Consider the following 16,139-nt stretch of genomic DNA (forward strand, 5'->3'; position numbering starts at 1 on the left):
GAATGGCAAAAAGTGTACTGTAGGGGCAAAAAGTAGCAAAAATGTGTTTAAAGTGGCAGGAATTGGTTTTAAAGTTAAAAAAAATGTTGAAAAAAATGTAACCAAAAGGGGTTCAAAGTGGCAAAAATAGAAGAAAAAGTGGCAAAAATTGGTTAATTTGGCACATAGGGGATAAAACATGCAGGAAAATTGGGTTTCAAAAGGGGTTAAAATCTTGCAAAAAATGGTTGAAGAGGCAAAAAGGGTTTAAAAGTGTCAAAAATGAGTCAACACTAACTAAATCACTATTGGGGAGGGCCCATTCTCTGGGATTTTCAGGGGCCAAGCCAAATCTGCTGTCAGGCTCCTTGTGGCCTGCTGCTTTATAGATAACAGGGTTAGATCTCACTGGTAATTCCTAAAAATATCCTGCATTTTGAAAGAAAATACAAATACTACTACAATAATAATTCAATCAAACCCAAAATATGTAATTAATTTTTGTGTATTTGAAAGTCCGGACCCCAGAGTTTCTGCCGAGACTAAATCTGGCCCTTATGCAAATGTACTTGATGACCCCTGCTCTAGATTGTTTATCACTCTGCTCTTAGATTCATAACTGGGAATCCTTATAACACTCATCACTGTATTCTGTATGACAAAGTTGGTTGGTCCTCTCTGGCACAGAGGCGTGATTAACACTTGTATGTTTTTATTTATAAATCCCTGATTGGACGTACACCTTTATATATAACATCTATGCTGAACTGGACTACTGGACATTATAATACTCGATCTACTGACTGCTTAATGCTGCAGGTCCCGAAGGTTTACTCTGAATTTGGGAAATCTGTTTTAAGCTTTTATGCTCCTAAAACGTGCAACAATTTGGGCAATTTAAGGAAATGCTCTCAAATCATACAGTTCAGTATGTGTTTGTTTTAATTGAGCATCATTCTTCTTTTTGTTTGTTTTTTGTGTCTGTATCTCGACATCATTATAATTGAGGGAAACCTCAATGATTTGCGAGACTTAAAGAAAGGTTAAATAAATAAACAAAATGGGGTGGAAAGTCAAATAAAATGTTATTTAAAAGGAATGCATTAACTCTAAGCTGAGCATCTGTGAAGCTGGTTAAAATGAAAAGAGGCGAGACAAACTCTTAATTTAGCATTTATTTAATCAGAGCTGGCTTTCAGTCTGATATCAGTGATACCAATGAGACTTGACATCATTGAACATGTGACATGATGGGAGCGGAAACATCCTCATGTCACATGTGTGAGCACACAGGGCAGGTTTCAATGGTGCTTCTCACAGAGGAAAGCCATCTTCACATGACACGGGATATCATTGACAAAATCTTTACCTGTAAAAAAAAAAAAAAAACAGAAAGAATGGGAGCACATCAATGGCAGTTAAGTTTTCTCTTGGTGTTTCTTTGCTTTCAAAATAAAAGACTATGTAGTGTTCCTTCAGTGATACACCATCAAAATACGATAAAGTCAGACTGTAAATTATCAGCAGGTCCCACCACAGACTGTCATTTAAACTCTGAAACCGAGCCTGTATTGACCATATCCATTCAGTAACAACCATTATTAGAACTAGACTTAATCAAGGTAAACCCACTTTTGCGTGCTTTGTTGACTTTCAAAAAGCTTTTGATTGGATTAACAGAGACCTGCTTGACTTCAGACTTTTAGAGGCAGGGGTGAATGGCCGATTCTATAGAGCTATCCAGAGCCTGTATAAAAAAACCAGTTACATGTGTGGATATAAATGGTATGTTTACTAACTGGTTTGAAACAACTTATGGATTTAAACAGGGAGACATTCTTTCTCCAACTCTCTTTGCGTTATATGTGAATGATTTAGCTATACAGATTAAAAAAGCAGCTTTAGGTATCTGTCTGGATAATGTTCAGTTAGGTACTTTATTATATGCGGATGACATAATCTTCTTGGCTGAGTCTGAGACCGATTTACAAAGCATGCTAGATTTAGTTAGATCCTGGTGTTACAAATGGAGACTGGAAATCAATCAGAGTAAAACACAAATAATGCACTTTAGAAGAAAGGTACCAAAAGAAGTACAACATGTTTCTCTTTGGGCCCAAATGATTTAGAATATGCTAGTGTATATAAATACTTGGGTTTCTTCCTTGATGAATTTCTGAATTATGAGGTTGGAATCCAGTGTTTTGCTGATTCTGCTGGAAGAGCTCTGGGATCTGTTATTAACAAACTGAAAATATGCAATGATATTGGCTATCGCACCTTCACCCAACTCTATGACGCCTGTGTATCCCCAGTTTTGAACTACGCTGCTGGGGTGTGGGGCTTTAAAGACTATAAAAATGTAAATGCTATACAGAACAGAGCTATACGATGTTTTCTCTGGGTTCATAGATTTGCTCCAATCCCAGCTATTCAGGGCGACATGGTTGGGCACCAGGTGTAATTCAACGTAAATGTGACATGATTCGATTGTGGAATCGATTGATCAAGATGCCGGAGGAAAGAATCAATAAAACAGTATTTTTATGGAGTAAAGTAAATAATTCTCCATGGACTAATTAAATTTATTCAATTTTTGAGGAGGTGGATATGTCTTATATCTACAGGAATAATTTATGTTGCAATGTTAATTCACTGAAAGAGAAGCTCATGATAAAGTCTGAAGAAAAATGGCGTGAACATGTTCTGTCCAAACCAAAACTAAGTACGTATGTACTGATTAAAAACACATTTATGCCTGAACTGTGCGTTACATTTCGACTATCTAGAAGCCAAAGATCCCTGCGAGCACAGTTGAGGTCTGGTATCCTTCCTCTGGCTATTGAGATCGGTCGATTCAAAAATATCCCCAGAGAAAACAGACTCTGTGAGCTGTGTGATTTAGGAGAAATAGAAAGTGAGTCCCATTTTATTTTGCATTGTACCAAATATGATGACTTCAGAGAAGTATTGCTTCATGAAATGACTTGCCAAAATCCTGAAATTCTGCAGTTGACTGATGAGCAAAAATTGGAATGGCTTTTTAAGTTTGATGTGTTTAAGCTTGCTAATTTTGTCTCAAAAGCCTGTAAAAAAAGACAAGATACTTTATTTAACTAATTAATTAATTTTTAGTTTGTCTCCATCTTCCTTTCTGTTCTATAATGATGAGAGAACTACCATGCACTCTGATCCTGGTTTTGTTTAGTGTCATGTAAGCCCATGTGGGCTGGGCATATGATTGCATGTATGACACAATAATAAATTCAAAACTTCAAACTTCAAACCTAAATGAGATTTCCTTGATTAGAGTTGTCAATTTTCAAGTACCTTTAAGGTTCATATGCATGCAGTTCTCGTGTCCACCAGCATTGTTGGGCTCTCCTTTAGCCCAGTGTTTGAAGTCAAAATGGGAACCATCACTCCACAGCCACACACCCTCCTGAAACACACATTAAAATGAAAATCAGCTTTCAAACACAAAGCATGCCAAAGATGCTAGCTCGTTTAGCCCAATATACACTGCCTGGCCAAAAAAAAAGTCGCCACCTGGATTTAACTAGGCAAATGGGTACGAGCCTCCTATTGGATAATTACTGCATGGGTGATTATCTTTCAGCTGGCAACAACAGTGAAGTGATGCACCCATCATGCCTAGTGCCTACTGTACAAGCCTGCGGGGGCAGTGCTATGATCTGGGGTTGCTGCAGTTGGTCAGGTCTAGGTTCAGCAACATTATGTGCCCAAAGAATGAGGTCAGTTGACTACCTGAATATACTGAATGACCAGGTTATTCCAACAATGGATTTTTTCTTCCCTAATGGCACAGGCATATTCCAAGATGACAATGCCAGGATTCATCAGGCTCAAATTGTGAAAGAGTGGTTCAGGGAGCATCATTTTCACATATGGATTGGCCACCACAGAGTCCAGACCTTAACCCCATTGAGAATCTTTGGGATGTGCTGGAGAAGGCTTTGCGCAGTGGTCAGACTCTCCCATCATCAATACAAGATCTTGGTGAAAAATTAATGCAACACTGGATGGAAATAAATCTTGTGACATTGCAGAAGCTTACTGAAACAATGCCACAGCAAATGCGTGCTGTAATCAAAGCTAAAGGCAGTCCAATGAAATATTAGAGTGTTTGACCTTTTCTTGGTGGCGACTTTTTTTTTGGCCAGGCAGTGTATATCTAGTATCATGAATAAAGAAGGTAACCGTGTCACTTCCTGTTTGTTTCTACTCCCACCTTTGCTGCATCGTAGCCTCCAAGCCAAGCCATTACATGCTGGCCAGTCAACTGATGAACGGTGTTTCTGAGAAATTCATACTCCTCCTTGGTGTGGACAGATGGCAGATTTCCACCCACAGTGGTGCAGTGACGCTGAGAGAGGAGATAGGAGACAGAAGAGGGAGGCAAAGTGAATATTTGGATGACGAAAACTGCGCTGCTTTTCTGCAACATCATGACCTGAACAATGCTGAAGCACTCGCAGTGGTGTTACGCTGCAGCAGCAGCTGCAAAAAGATGCTATCTTGAAACACACCTCAGCATCACCCCAATCCATTGGGCTGAAGTGGAACAAGTAGCAGCTCTTCTCAAAATGAATCCACCCAGCAGGGCACATGTGGCAGGCTTCTATAAGACAAATTAAAGGAATTAGAGTTCCTGAAAAGGAGCCAGAAAGTCCCAACCACGGTTCAGTGAGGATTATACTTAAACATTTCTGAGAATTACCAACCTGCACTCACAAGCCCCTGTGAAACAAAGGAAAACCCCATTAGTGCTGAGCTCATCTTACCATTTTACTTTGAATTAAAAGTATAGATGTATAAACAACTCATAGGGTGTTTGTGTTGTTTTAAAATTTAGAACAAAATATCTTAGAGAAGTAAATCATCAATGAGAAAATTACTTACATTTCCAACCCACAGTCCACTGGCCAAACAAAGGACCACGATCACCTGGAGACCTGACATGATCTGTGCAAAGAAGGTGGAAATAAATGACTGTGAAGCATAAATATGCATTTTTCAAACAAGACCTAACAAAAAAACATAACAGCAGTTTCATTCTGTCTAATAGAAACAGATTTATCTTAAGGAGTAAGCACCAGGTTATCAGTTAAATGTTTTCAATAGATACAGGTTAGGAATGGTGGTTTATGAGGAAAGGTCAGAAGGTGAGCCTTACCTTACTGCAATGTAGCGCTAGAAGCAGAGCCACTGAGTCTTTGAGACTTAAACCAAGAGTTTTTATACCCTTTCAGGTTGTTTTGTCTTCGAGCGAATGGTTTTGTTTGATTTGCCTTCAGGAAAAAACAAAACACTCTACAAACATGGTATTAGCTAAAGGGTCTGCGCTTTGTTGTGTACATTCTTCTCCATCAACTCACAGAAAACAGACACTCAGGTCCCTTTGGGTTATGTTCTTAAGGAGATAGCAGTAAGAGCTTTGACCTTCATTTATGAAGGCCTCAGTTACTACATATCATTTGTATTTCCAAATAAAACTTGGGTTTGTATGCCTTTTTGTTAGATCTGGGCATGGCAGTGCCTGTAAATAAACCTATTGGTCCAACACATTTGTCTATGTCAACAAAAGAGAAAGGTCAAGGCCAAATTTGTTTACAGAGCGCTGTTAGACAAAGACAAAGTAAGACAAAGTTTAAATAAAAACAGACCACAAAATGATTTCAGAGTAAAAAAACATCTACAGATTACAACAAACATGGAGTTGAAAATCTGATTTTTATGAGTGTTTATAATGCCGATGATCCCTGATTGGGGTTGAAAATCAGTTCGATTGAATTTATGCATTTTTTCCCAATCTCAGTTTGTCACACAGGAGCATCTCAATGAATTAGAATAATATCAAAAAGTTGATTTATTTTCGTAAATTAATTCAAAAAGCTAAACTCATACATTCCATAGATTAATTTCAAGTGTTTAGCTTGCAGCTAATAAAAAACCCAAAATTTAGGATCTCAGAAAATTAGAATATTGTGAAAAGTTCAATGTTGGAGACTCATGGTGTCACACCCTAATCAGCTAATTAACTCCAAACACCTGCAGAGGTTTCAGAAGACAATCACTGACACTCTACACAAGGAGGGTAAGACACAGAAGGTCATTGCTAAAGAAGCTGGCTGTTCACAGAGTTCTGAGCACATTCATGGAAACTTGAATGGAAGGAAAAAACGTTGAAAAAAGGTGAACAATCAACAGGGATAACCACAGCCTTGAAAGGGTTGTGAAAAGAAGCCCATAGAGACAAAGGCAGAGGCGTCTTACTGGGGCTAAGGTCAGAAAGGACTTGACTGTTGTGGTCTCAGTGGTCCAAAGTCCTCTTTTCAGATTGAACTTAATTTCATTTGGAAATCAAGGTCCAAGAGTCTGGAGGAAGATAGGAGAGACAGAATCTAAGTTTCTTCAGGTCCAGTGTGAAGTTGGGGAGACATGTCATCTGCTGGTGTTGGTCCACTGTGTTCTATCAGGTCAAAGGTCAGCACAGCCATCTAGCAGGAAGTTTAAGAGCACTTCATGCTTACCTCTACTGACAAGCTTTACTGAGATACTGATTTCATTTTCCAGCAGGACTTGGCACCTGCTCACACCGCCAAAAGTACCAAAACCTGGTTTAAGGACCATGGCATCCCTGTGTTTGACCTGAACCCATAGAGAATCTATGGGGGATTGTGAAGAGAAAGATAAGAAACACCAGACCCAACAGCGCAGCAGTGTTAATTTGTAGACTAAAACAATGACAAAAAATGTTTGTCAACAGCCTTTTTTTTCCATGACAAAAACTAGACTAAGACTAACAAAAATAGATCTGTGATGACTGAAACTGACAAAATGAAAGTTTACTTTTCATCAAAATGACTAAAACTAGACTAAAATGTGACTCAGTTTTCATCGGAAATTCAAAATCTGTGATATTTCTCCACTGTGGGTAAATCTGTCAAAAAAACAACGCATCTGTAGCTTTTCTGCTTCTCAGCTGTAGAAAGCAGGGACCCCATGTTTGGCAGGGTGCAGAGAACACACTACCATGATTTGGCACCAGATTCAGGCAAGAAAATAAATGCTTGGGACTAAAAATAATGAATAAAATGTGAGGACTTTTTATGGATTTTATTAAGCCATATGCTCTTGGAGCATCTGGGTTTGTCAACAAGACATGGCATGGTGTAAGAAGGACTGGATTAAAAATATGCAGTGCATATAAAAAGTATTCACCCCTTTGGATGTTTTACCCTTTTAATTAATTATAAATCCATTGCGGTCAATGAAATTTGGCTTTTTGATACTTATTTGGCTTTTGACACCCTCCACAAGGAGGGTAAGCCACAGATGGTCACTGCTGAAAGATCAGGCTGTTCTCAGAGGCTGTATCAAAGAAGATTCATGCAGAGTTGACTGGAAGAGAAGAGTGGTAAGAAATGGTCCACATCCAACAGGGATGAGCTCAGCCTTCAGAGTACTGTCAAACAAAGCAGATTCAAGAACTAAGGGGGGCTTCACAAGGAGTGGACTGAGGCTGGAGTCAGTGGAGCCATCACACAGACCAGTCCAGGAAATGGACTACAAGTGTTGTGCTCCTAGTGCCACGAGGATCCTGAACCACAGACATAAGCTTCTCATCTGGGCCAAGAAGAAAAAGAACTGGACTGTTGATTAGCGGTCCAATGAAACTAAACTTTTGATTTCATTTGGAAATCAAGGTCCCAGAGTGTGGAGGAAGATCTGAGAGCTAGGGAATCCTTCAGTGCTTGAAGTCCAGTGTTTTCAGTCTCCACAGTCAGTGATGGTTTGGGGTCCATGTCATCTGCTGATGTTGATCCACTGGTCTTTATCAAGTCCAGAGTCAACACTGCCAGCCGTCCACCAGGGGATTGTAGAGACCTTCATGCTTCCATCTGCTGGGAAGCTCTAAGGAGACACTGATTTCACTTGAGCACTGATTTACTGTGATTGATTGCCCAGCCAACTGGTCTGACCTGAACCCCACAGAGAGCTTCCGGGGAAATGTGAAAAGGAAGAAGAGAGACACCAGACTCAACAATCAAACGAGCTGAAGGAGCAACCTGGTCTTCATAACACCCCAGCAGTGCCACAGACTGATCGCCTCCATGCCATAATGCATGGATACAGTAAGTTGTGCAAAAGGTGCTCCAACCAAGTCCTGAGTGATGAATGAGAATACATTTTCCAGGTCAACATTTCTGTATTGTAACACCTTTTTTAAATGATGTTTGGTGATATGCTAATGTTCTGAGATTGTGGTGAGCTGTAAGCCAAAATCAAAAGGTATTGAAATATTTCACTTTGTGATGATGACTCTAGAATACATGAAAGTTTCACTTCCTGAATTAAATCACAAGGAAAAAAATGAGCTTTCTCATGGTACACTAATTGTTTTTAGATGCACCTCTCTCGGAAAACACTCTGAACTGGGATTTTATTCAACTGTAATGATAATGATACAGGACCAACACCCATGGAAAATACTCATACATGGACCAGCAGTCATACTCCTCAGTTCACATTACAGCCCTTTTCTATTATGAAGTAGCTATTGCATTACAATCCATCAATCCTAAGGAATCAACAGGAGCAGATAACCTGGATCCATTTTTCTTGAAACTTTCATCCCCACTCATAAATGAGCAAATTACTCACATATTCAACCTGTCAGTATGTTCTGGTGTCTTCCTGTCTGTTTGGAAATCCACTCTGGGGACCCCGTTATATAAAGATGGAGAAACAAGTGATCCTAATAATTATCGCCCAACATCCAAATTACCCTGTCTGTCTATAATCCTGGAGTCATTGGTTAACAAACAACTCAAACATTTCTAATAACTCTGTTTTAAGCCCCCATCAGTCTGGTTTCAGAGCAAAGCACAGCACCATCTCTGCGGTCACTGTGGTTATTGATAGGATTGTTTCCAATATGGATAAGAGGAGGTGCTGTGCTGCTCTTTTTATTGATTTATCTAAAGCATTTGACACAGTTGATCATGGTCTTTTATTCCAGACAGTAACATTGGGTTTGATTCAATTGCTTGTAACTGGTTTATGATTATCTTTTTAACAGATCACAGTGTGTAAAGGCTGGAAACATCCAATCTGAGTTTTTATATCTCACAAAAGGTGTCCCACAAGGATCTGTTTTGGGCCCTGTTTCATTTACTATTCATATTAATAATGTTTAATCTTTAGCAGACTGTGATTTTCATCTTTATACAGATGACATTATCTTACATTGCTCTGATGTTTCTGCACAGCTGGCTGTAGTAAAACTTCAACATGCTTTTATTGCTCTTAATTTTTTACTTAATGAAAGCAAAACCAAATATATGAGCTTTTCCAAAGCTAGAGATATTGATTTTAAAAGTCTTAAACTATCCACACTTACTGGTTACAGTATTGAAAGGGTATCAGTGTAGAATTATCTTGGTATTTGGATAGATGAATCTTTTACATTTAAACAGCATATTGAAAATCTCATTGGCAAACTTTGGCAGAAACTTGGGGTTTTATATAGAAATAAAGCTAATTTTCCTCCTAAGTGTAGGAAAAGTTTATTTGAGGCTATTTTTCTGTCTGTATTGGATTGTAGTGATATTGTCTATAGACACACTGCTGCTTCCACACTCAAACCTCTAGATCACTGCTCATCAACTGGCAGCCCGGGGGCCATATCAGGCCCCCCAAAACTTTCTGTCCGGCCCCCAGAAGATCATTAAATTCAGAAAAGGAGGAAAAAAAGATGTTGTGGTTTTAAGAGTATCCCTTGGCGTTAAATGTCTGCAGCTGTTAAATCCATCCCACAAAAAATTAATATTGAAATAGTTTGAGAATGACTCAACATTTTATCTGCTTTTTGTTTCTGACATTTACTGTCATAATCAGTAGATAATTAAAAAAGGGTTAAGGTTGACAGAAGTGCTGCAAAAATGACCAGATAAAGTGTTGAAAAGAGATTAAAATGTGGCAAAAATTGGTAAAAGAGAAAAAAAGGGGCAAAGAGTATCAAAAATTGGTTACAAATGACAAAAAATAGTGCAAAAAAGTAATGAAAAGGGGTTAAAAAGTGGCCAAAAAAACAGAATATAAGTGGCAAAATGGATAAAAGAGTGGCACAAAGGGGATATAACATGCATGAAAAGTGATTTAAATGGGTTAAAGAATGGCAAAAAGTGTACTGTAGGGGCAAAAAGTAGCAAAAATGTGTTAAAAGTGGCAAGAATTGGTTTTAAAGTTTAAAAAAAATTCTTGAAAAAACTGTAACCAAAAGGGGTTCAAAGTGGCAAAAATAGAAGAAAAGTGGCAAAAATTGGTAAATTTGGCACATAGGGGATAAAACATGCAGGAAAATTGGTTTCAAAAGGGGTTAAAATCTTGCAAAAAATGGCTGAAGAGGCAAAAAGGGGTTAAAAGTGTCAAAAATGAGTCAATACTAGTACTAAATCACTATTGGGGAGGGCCCATTCTCTGGGATTTTCAGGGGCCAAGCCAAATCTGCTGTCAGGCTCCTTGTGGCCTGCTGCTTTATAGATAACAGGGTTAGATCTCACTGGTAATTCCTAAAAATATCTTGCATTTTGAAAGAAAATACAAATACTACTACAATAATAATTCAATCAAACCCAAAATATGTAATTAATTTTTGTGTATTTGAAAGTCCAGCCCCCAGAGTTTCTGCCGAGACTAAATCTGGCCCTTATGCAAATGTACTTGATGACCCCTGCTCTAGATTGTTTATCACTCTGCTCTTAGATTCATAACTGGGGATCCTTATAACACTCATCACTGTATTCTGTATGACAAAGTTGGTTGGTCCTCTCTGGCACAGAGGCGTGATAAACACTTGTATGTTTTTATTTATAAATCCCTGATTGGACGTACACCTTTATATATAACATCTATGCTGAACTGGACTACTGGACATTATAATACTCGATCTACTGACTGCTTAATGCTGCAGGTCCCGAAGGTTTACTCTGAATTTGGGAAATCTGTTTTAAGCTTTTATGCTCCTAAAACGTGGAACAATTTGGGCAATTTAAGGAAATGCTCTCAAATCATTTCAGTTCAGTATGTGTTTGTTTTAATTGTTTAATTGTTTTAATTCTTCTTTTTGTTTGTTTTTTGTGTCTGTATCTCGACATCATTGTAATTGAGGGAAACCTCAATGATTTGCGAGACTTAAAGAAAGGTTAAATAAATAAACTGGTGCGGAAAGTCAAATAAAATGTTATTTAAAAGGAATGCATTAACTCTAAGCTGAGCAACTGTGAAGCTGGTTAAAATGAAAAGAGGCGAGACAAACTCTTAATTTAGCATTTATTTAATCAGAGCTGGCTTTCAGTCTGATATCAGTGATACCAATGAGACTTGACATCATTGAACATGTGACATGATGGGAGCGGAAACATCCTCATGTCACATGTGTGAGCACACAGGGCAGGTTTCAATGGTGCCTCTCACAGAAGAAAGCCATCTTCATATGACACGGGATATCGTTGACAAAATCTTGACCTGTTAAAAAAAAAAAAAAAAAAAAAAAAGGATTGGGAATACATCAATGGCAGTTAAGTTTTCTCTTGGCATTTCTTTGCTTTCAAAATAAAAGACTATAAAGAATATGTAGTGTTCCTTCAGTGATACACCATCAAAATACAATAAAGTCAGACTGTAAATTTTCAGCAGGTCCCACCACAGACTGTCATTTAAACTCTGAATACCTAAATGAGATTTCCTTGATTAGAGTTGTCAGTTTTCAAGTACCTTTAAGGTTCATATGCATGCAGTTCTCGATTCCACCATAATTGTTGGGCTCTCCTTTAGCCCAGTGTTTGAAGTCAAAATGGGAACCATCACTCCACAGCCACACACCCTCCTGAAACAGACATTCAAATGAAAATCAGCTTTCAACACAAAGCGTGCTAAAGATGATAAATCATTTAGCCCAATATACACTGCCTGGCCAAAAAAAAACTCGCCACCTGCATTTAACTAAGCAAATAGGTACAAGCCTCCTATTGGATAATTACTGCATGGGTGATTATCTTTCAGCTGGCAACAAGTTATTTAACCCCAGCTGATGCAATGAGTAACTTCTCATTTCTTAAACAACCATGACGAAAGACACATCTGTGGTTGTGGAAAAGAAGTTAGTCTGTTTAAGAAGGGTCAAATCATTGGCATGCAAAAAAGGCTTCAGTTTGCTAGGGAGCAGAAAGATTGGACTCTGGAGGAATTGAAGAAGGTCATGTGGTCTGATGAGTCCAGATTTACCCTGTTCCACAGCAATGGGTGCATCAGGGTAAGAAGAGAGGCAGGTGAAGTGATGCACCCATCATGCCTAGTGCCTACTGTACAAGCCTGTGGGGGCAGTGCTATGATCTGGGGTTGCTGCAGTTGGTCAGGTCTAGGTTCAGCAACATTATGTGCCCAAAGAATGAGGTCAGCTGACTACCTGAATATACTGAATGACCAGATTATTCCATCAATGGATTTTTTCTTCCCTAATGGCACGGGCATATTCCAAGATGACAATGCCAGGATTCATCGGGCTCAAATTGTGAAAGAGTGGTTCAGGGAGCATCATTTTCACACATGGATTGGCCATCACAGAGTCCAGACCTTAACCCCATTGAGAATCTTTGGGATGTGCTGGAGAAGGCTTTGCACAGTGGTCAGACTCTCCCATCATCAACACAAGATCTTGGTGAAAAATTAATGCAACACTGGATGGAAATAAATCTTGTGACATTGCAGAAGCTTATCGAAACAATGCCACAGTGAATGTGTGCTGTAATCACAGCTAAAGGCGGTCCAACGAAATATTAGAGTGTGTGACCTTTATTTGGTGGCGAGTTTTTTTTTGGGCCAGGCAGTGTATATCTAGTATCATGGATAAAGAAGGTAACCGTGTCACTTCCTGTTTGTTTCTACTCCCACCTTTGCTGCATCGTAGCCTCCAAGCCAAGCCATTGCATGCTGGCCAGTCAACTGATGAACGGTGTTTCTGAGAAATTCATACTCCTCCTTGGTGTGGACAGATGGCAGATTTCCACCCACAGTGGTGCAGTGACGCTGAGAGAGGAGATAGGAGACAGAAGAGGGAGGCAAAGTGAATATTTGGATGACGAAAACTGTGCTGCTTTTCTGCAACATCATGACCTGAACAATGCTGAAGCACTCGCAGTGGTGTTACGTTGCAGCAGCAGCTGCAAAAAGATGCTATCTTGAAACACACCTCAGCATCACCCCAATCCATTGGGCTGAAGTGGAACAAGTAGCAGCTCTTCTCAAAATGAATCCACCCAGCAGGGCACATGTGGCAGGCTTCTATAAGACAAATTAAAGGAATTAGAGTTCCTGAAAAGGAGTCAGAAAGTCCCACCCATGGTTCAGTGAGTATTTTACTTAAACATTTCTGAGAATTACCAACCTGCACTCACATGCCCCTGTGAAACAAAGGAAAACCCGTTAGTGCTGAGCTCATCTTACCATTTTACTTTGAATTAAAAGTATAGATGTGTAACCAACTCATGGGGTGTTTGTTTTGTGTTAATATTTAGAAAAAAATATCTTAGAGAAGTAAATCATCAATGAGAAAATTACTTACATTTCCAACCCACAGTCCACTGGCCAAACAAAGGGCCGCGATCACCTGGAGACCTGACATGATCTGTGCAAAGGTGTACATAAATGACTGTGAAGCCTAAGTATGCATTTTTCAAACAAGACCTAACAAGAAAAAACATAACAGCCGTTTCATTCTGTCTAATAGAAACAGATTTATCTTAAGGAGTAAGTACCAGGTTATCAGTTAAATGTTTTCAATAGATACAGGTTATGAATGGTGGTTTATGAGGAAAGGTCAGAAGGTGAGCCTTACCTTACTGCAATGTAGCGCTAGAAGCAGAGCCACTGAGTCTTTGAGACTTAAACCAAGAGTTTTTTATACCCTTTCAGGTGGTCTTCGAGCGAATGGTTTTGTTTGATTTGCCTTCAGGAAAAAACAAAACACTCTACAAACATGGTATTAGCTAAAGGGTCAGTGCTTTGTTGTGTACATTCTTCTCCATCAACTCACAGAAAATGGACTCTCAGGTCCCTTTGGGTTATGTTCTTAAGGAGATAGCAGTAAGAGCCTTGACCTTCATTTATGAAGGCCTTAGTTACTACATATCATTTGTATTTCCATATAAAACTTGGGTTTGTATGCCTATTTGTTAGATCTGGGCATGGCAGTGCCTGTAAATAAACCTATTGATTTTAGAGTAAAGAAACATCTACAGATTACAACAAACATGGAGTTGAAAATCTGATTTTTATGAGTGTTTATAATCCCGATGATCCCTGATTGGGGTTGAAAATCAGTTTGATTGAATTTATGCATTGTTTCCCAATCTCTGTTTGTTACACAGGAGCAACTCAATGAATTAGAATATCATCAAAAAGTTGATTTATTTTAGTAAATTACTTCAAAAAGCTAAACTAATACATTCCATAGATTCATTACACACAGACTGATATTTTCAAGTGTTTAGCTTACAGCTAATAAAAAAAAAAAACAAAATTTAGGATCTCAGAAAATTAGAATATTGTGAAAAGTTTCATGTTGGAGACTCAATCAGCTAATTAACTCTAAACACCTGCAAAGGTTTCCTGAGCCTTTAAATGGTCTCTCAGTCTGGATCAGTAGCCTCCACAATCACGGGGAAGACTGCAGACTGGACAGATGTCCAGAAGACAATCACTGACACCCTGCACAAGGAGGGTAAGACACAGAAGCTCATTACTAAAGAAGCTGGCTGTTCACAGAGTTCTGAGCACATTCATGGAAAGTTGAATGGAAGGAAAAAATGTTGTTGAAAAAAGGTGAACAATCAACAGGGATAACTGCAGCTTGGGAGGGCTGTGAAAAGAAGCCCATTCAAGAATTTTTAAGAACTTCACAAACTTCCATCAGTACAGTCTGTGTCTAATTAATCTATAGAATGAGTTTACCTTGAATTACTGAAATAAATCAACTTTTTATTGATATTCTAATTTACTTAGAGCACCTGTAGTTCAAGGCCTTGTGACTCAGACTCAGGGGTTGTCATTACATCCTGTTTTCAGACATTTATGTCCTGTATTTTTGTTGTATTTTTCTTTTAAATTGTTGATCAAAGTTTAAAAAAAACAGAGATAATGAAAAGTTTTGCAAATATTGAATGATTTGTACTGTATCTTATTTCAGTAGAAAGAGAATTTGAAAAAAAAAAAAAACAACCTCCTCCTGGAGGGGAGGGAGAGTCTGCTTTAAATCAGATGGTCCAAGAATCCCATGGTCATGTTTATGTGAGGGAAATCCGCCTGGTCACTCCCTGAGTGTGAGTCAATCAGCCACAGACACACCTGGAAAAGGCAATTGTGTCCCACAGTCCCCGCCTTCTGACAGTTCATGTGCACAGTTAAAATTGTTAGATATTCAAAACTGCCGTCTTTACTGTCAGCATTTCTCACTGTTTACTTTGGAAGTGCAAATAGTCCCTTACACACCACAATTAAATGTAAAACACATTTCTTTCTCTCATGTATGTGCTTGGATTATCATTGTTTACCTGCTTTATCCTCACCAGTCCATGAGAAATGCTACTCTGTTGATCCAACTTGATATAAAGTGTAACATGTTTTTAGAGGGTCACATTTGCTTTATACCATGAAAGCATTTCAGAAACTGTTGTTTTAAATACTGTCAGTGAAAAGGTGAACAGCACCTCCACCTCTACTTTATTAGCATTTTTCCCCATTCCAGTTAGACCTAATAGAAATGAGCATAACTGTTATTGGTAAATTGTTACAGTACAGATATATCTCCTCTATAATAACTAATATCATTTAGCATGTTGAGCTTGATTAAGAAGTGATAAACATAGACCCCAAACTGTGAGATCTTAAGTGCACAAGACTGCAGGTGTGTACACTGGGATATTATCATATACTTGTTTTTAAGATGGTAATTAGAGCAAATATGTTCAGCCTCAACTTGTACAGATATTAGAACACACACAAAAGAAAGTTACAACAATATTTTCATATTCAAATCTATAAGCCATATGCCCTTAGAGCATCTGAGTTTGTCAACA

General features: G+C 38.6%; 3 protein-coding genes across 3 annotated transcripts in view; all 3 read right to left on the minus strand.

Moving 5' to 3' along the window:
- LOC121517796 (tubulin alpha chain-like) overlaps positions 1-16,139 on the minus strand; it is a 1,079,624-nt gene that overhangs the window by 155,730 nt on the left and 907,755 nt on the right. The gene's annotated exons all lie outside the window — the stretch shown is intronic.
- On the minus strand, positions 1,281-4,962 carry LOC121517034 (ladderlectin-like). The gene is made up of 4 exons (XM_041798535.1): positions 4,903-4,962; positions 4,232-4,366; positions 3,310-3,421; positions 1,281-1,348 (listed from the first exon to the last, which is right to left on the minus strand). Exons 1-4 carry the CDS (start codon positions 4,960-4,962, stop codon positions 1,281-1,283), a joined length of 375 nt encoding a protein of 124 aa, XP_041654469.1.
- Positions 11,465-13,687, minus strand: LOC121517035 (ladderlectin-like). The gene is made up of 4 exons (XM_041798536.1): positions 13,628-13,687; positions 12,958-13,092; positions 11,782-11,893; positions 11,465-11,532 (listed from the first exon to the last, which is right to left on the minus strand). Exons 1-4 carry the CDS (start codon positions 13,685-13,687, stop codon positions 11,465-11,467), a joined length of 375 nt encoding a protein of 124 aa, XP_041654470.1.

The sequence above is a fragment of the Cheilinus undulatus genome, linkage group 11 (genome assembly GCF_018320785.1).
Source record: "Cheilinus undulatus linkage group 11, ASM1832078v1, whole genome shotgun sequence".
Lineage (NCBI taxonomy): Eukaryota > Metazoa > Chordata > Actinopteri > Labriformes > Labridae > Cheilinus > Cheilinus undulatus.

What these genes read in the sequence shown, in the direction of transcription:
- LOC121517034 (XM_041798535.1), bottom strand. Translation starts at nt 4,962, where the DNA reads ATGTCAGGTCTCCAGGTGATCGTGGTCCTTTGTTTGGCCAGTGGACTG. An exon ending in GTGGACTGTGGGTTGGAAAT is followed by an intron (nt 4,367 to 4,902) that starts GTAAGTAATTTT and finishes CTCCTCTCTCAG; the next exon opens with CGTCACTGCACCACTGTGGG. An exon ending in GAGGCTACGATGCAGCAAAG is followed by an intron (nt 3,422 to 4,231) that starts GTGGGAGTAGAA and finishes TGTGTGTTTCAG; the next exon opens with GAGGGTGTGTGGCTGTGGAG.
- LOC121517035 (XM_041798536.1), bottom strand. Translation starts at nt 13,687, where the DNA reads ATGTCAGGTCTCCAGGTGATCGCGGCCCTTTGTTTGGCCAGTGGACTG. An exon ending in GAGGCTACGATGCAGCAAAG is followed by an intron (nt 11,894 to 12,957) that starts GTGGGAGTAGAA and finishes TGTCTGTTTCAG; the next exon opens with GAGGGTGTGTGGCTGTGGAG. An exon ending in CATGCATATGAACCTTAAAG is followed by an intron (nt 11,533 to 11,781) that starts GTACTTGAAAAC and finishes TTTTTTTAACAG; the next exon opens with GTCAAGATTTTGTCAACGAT.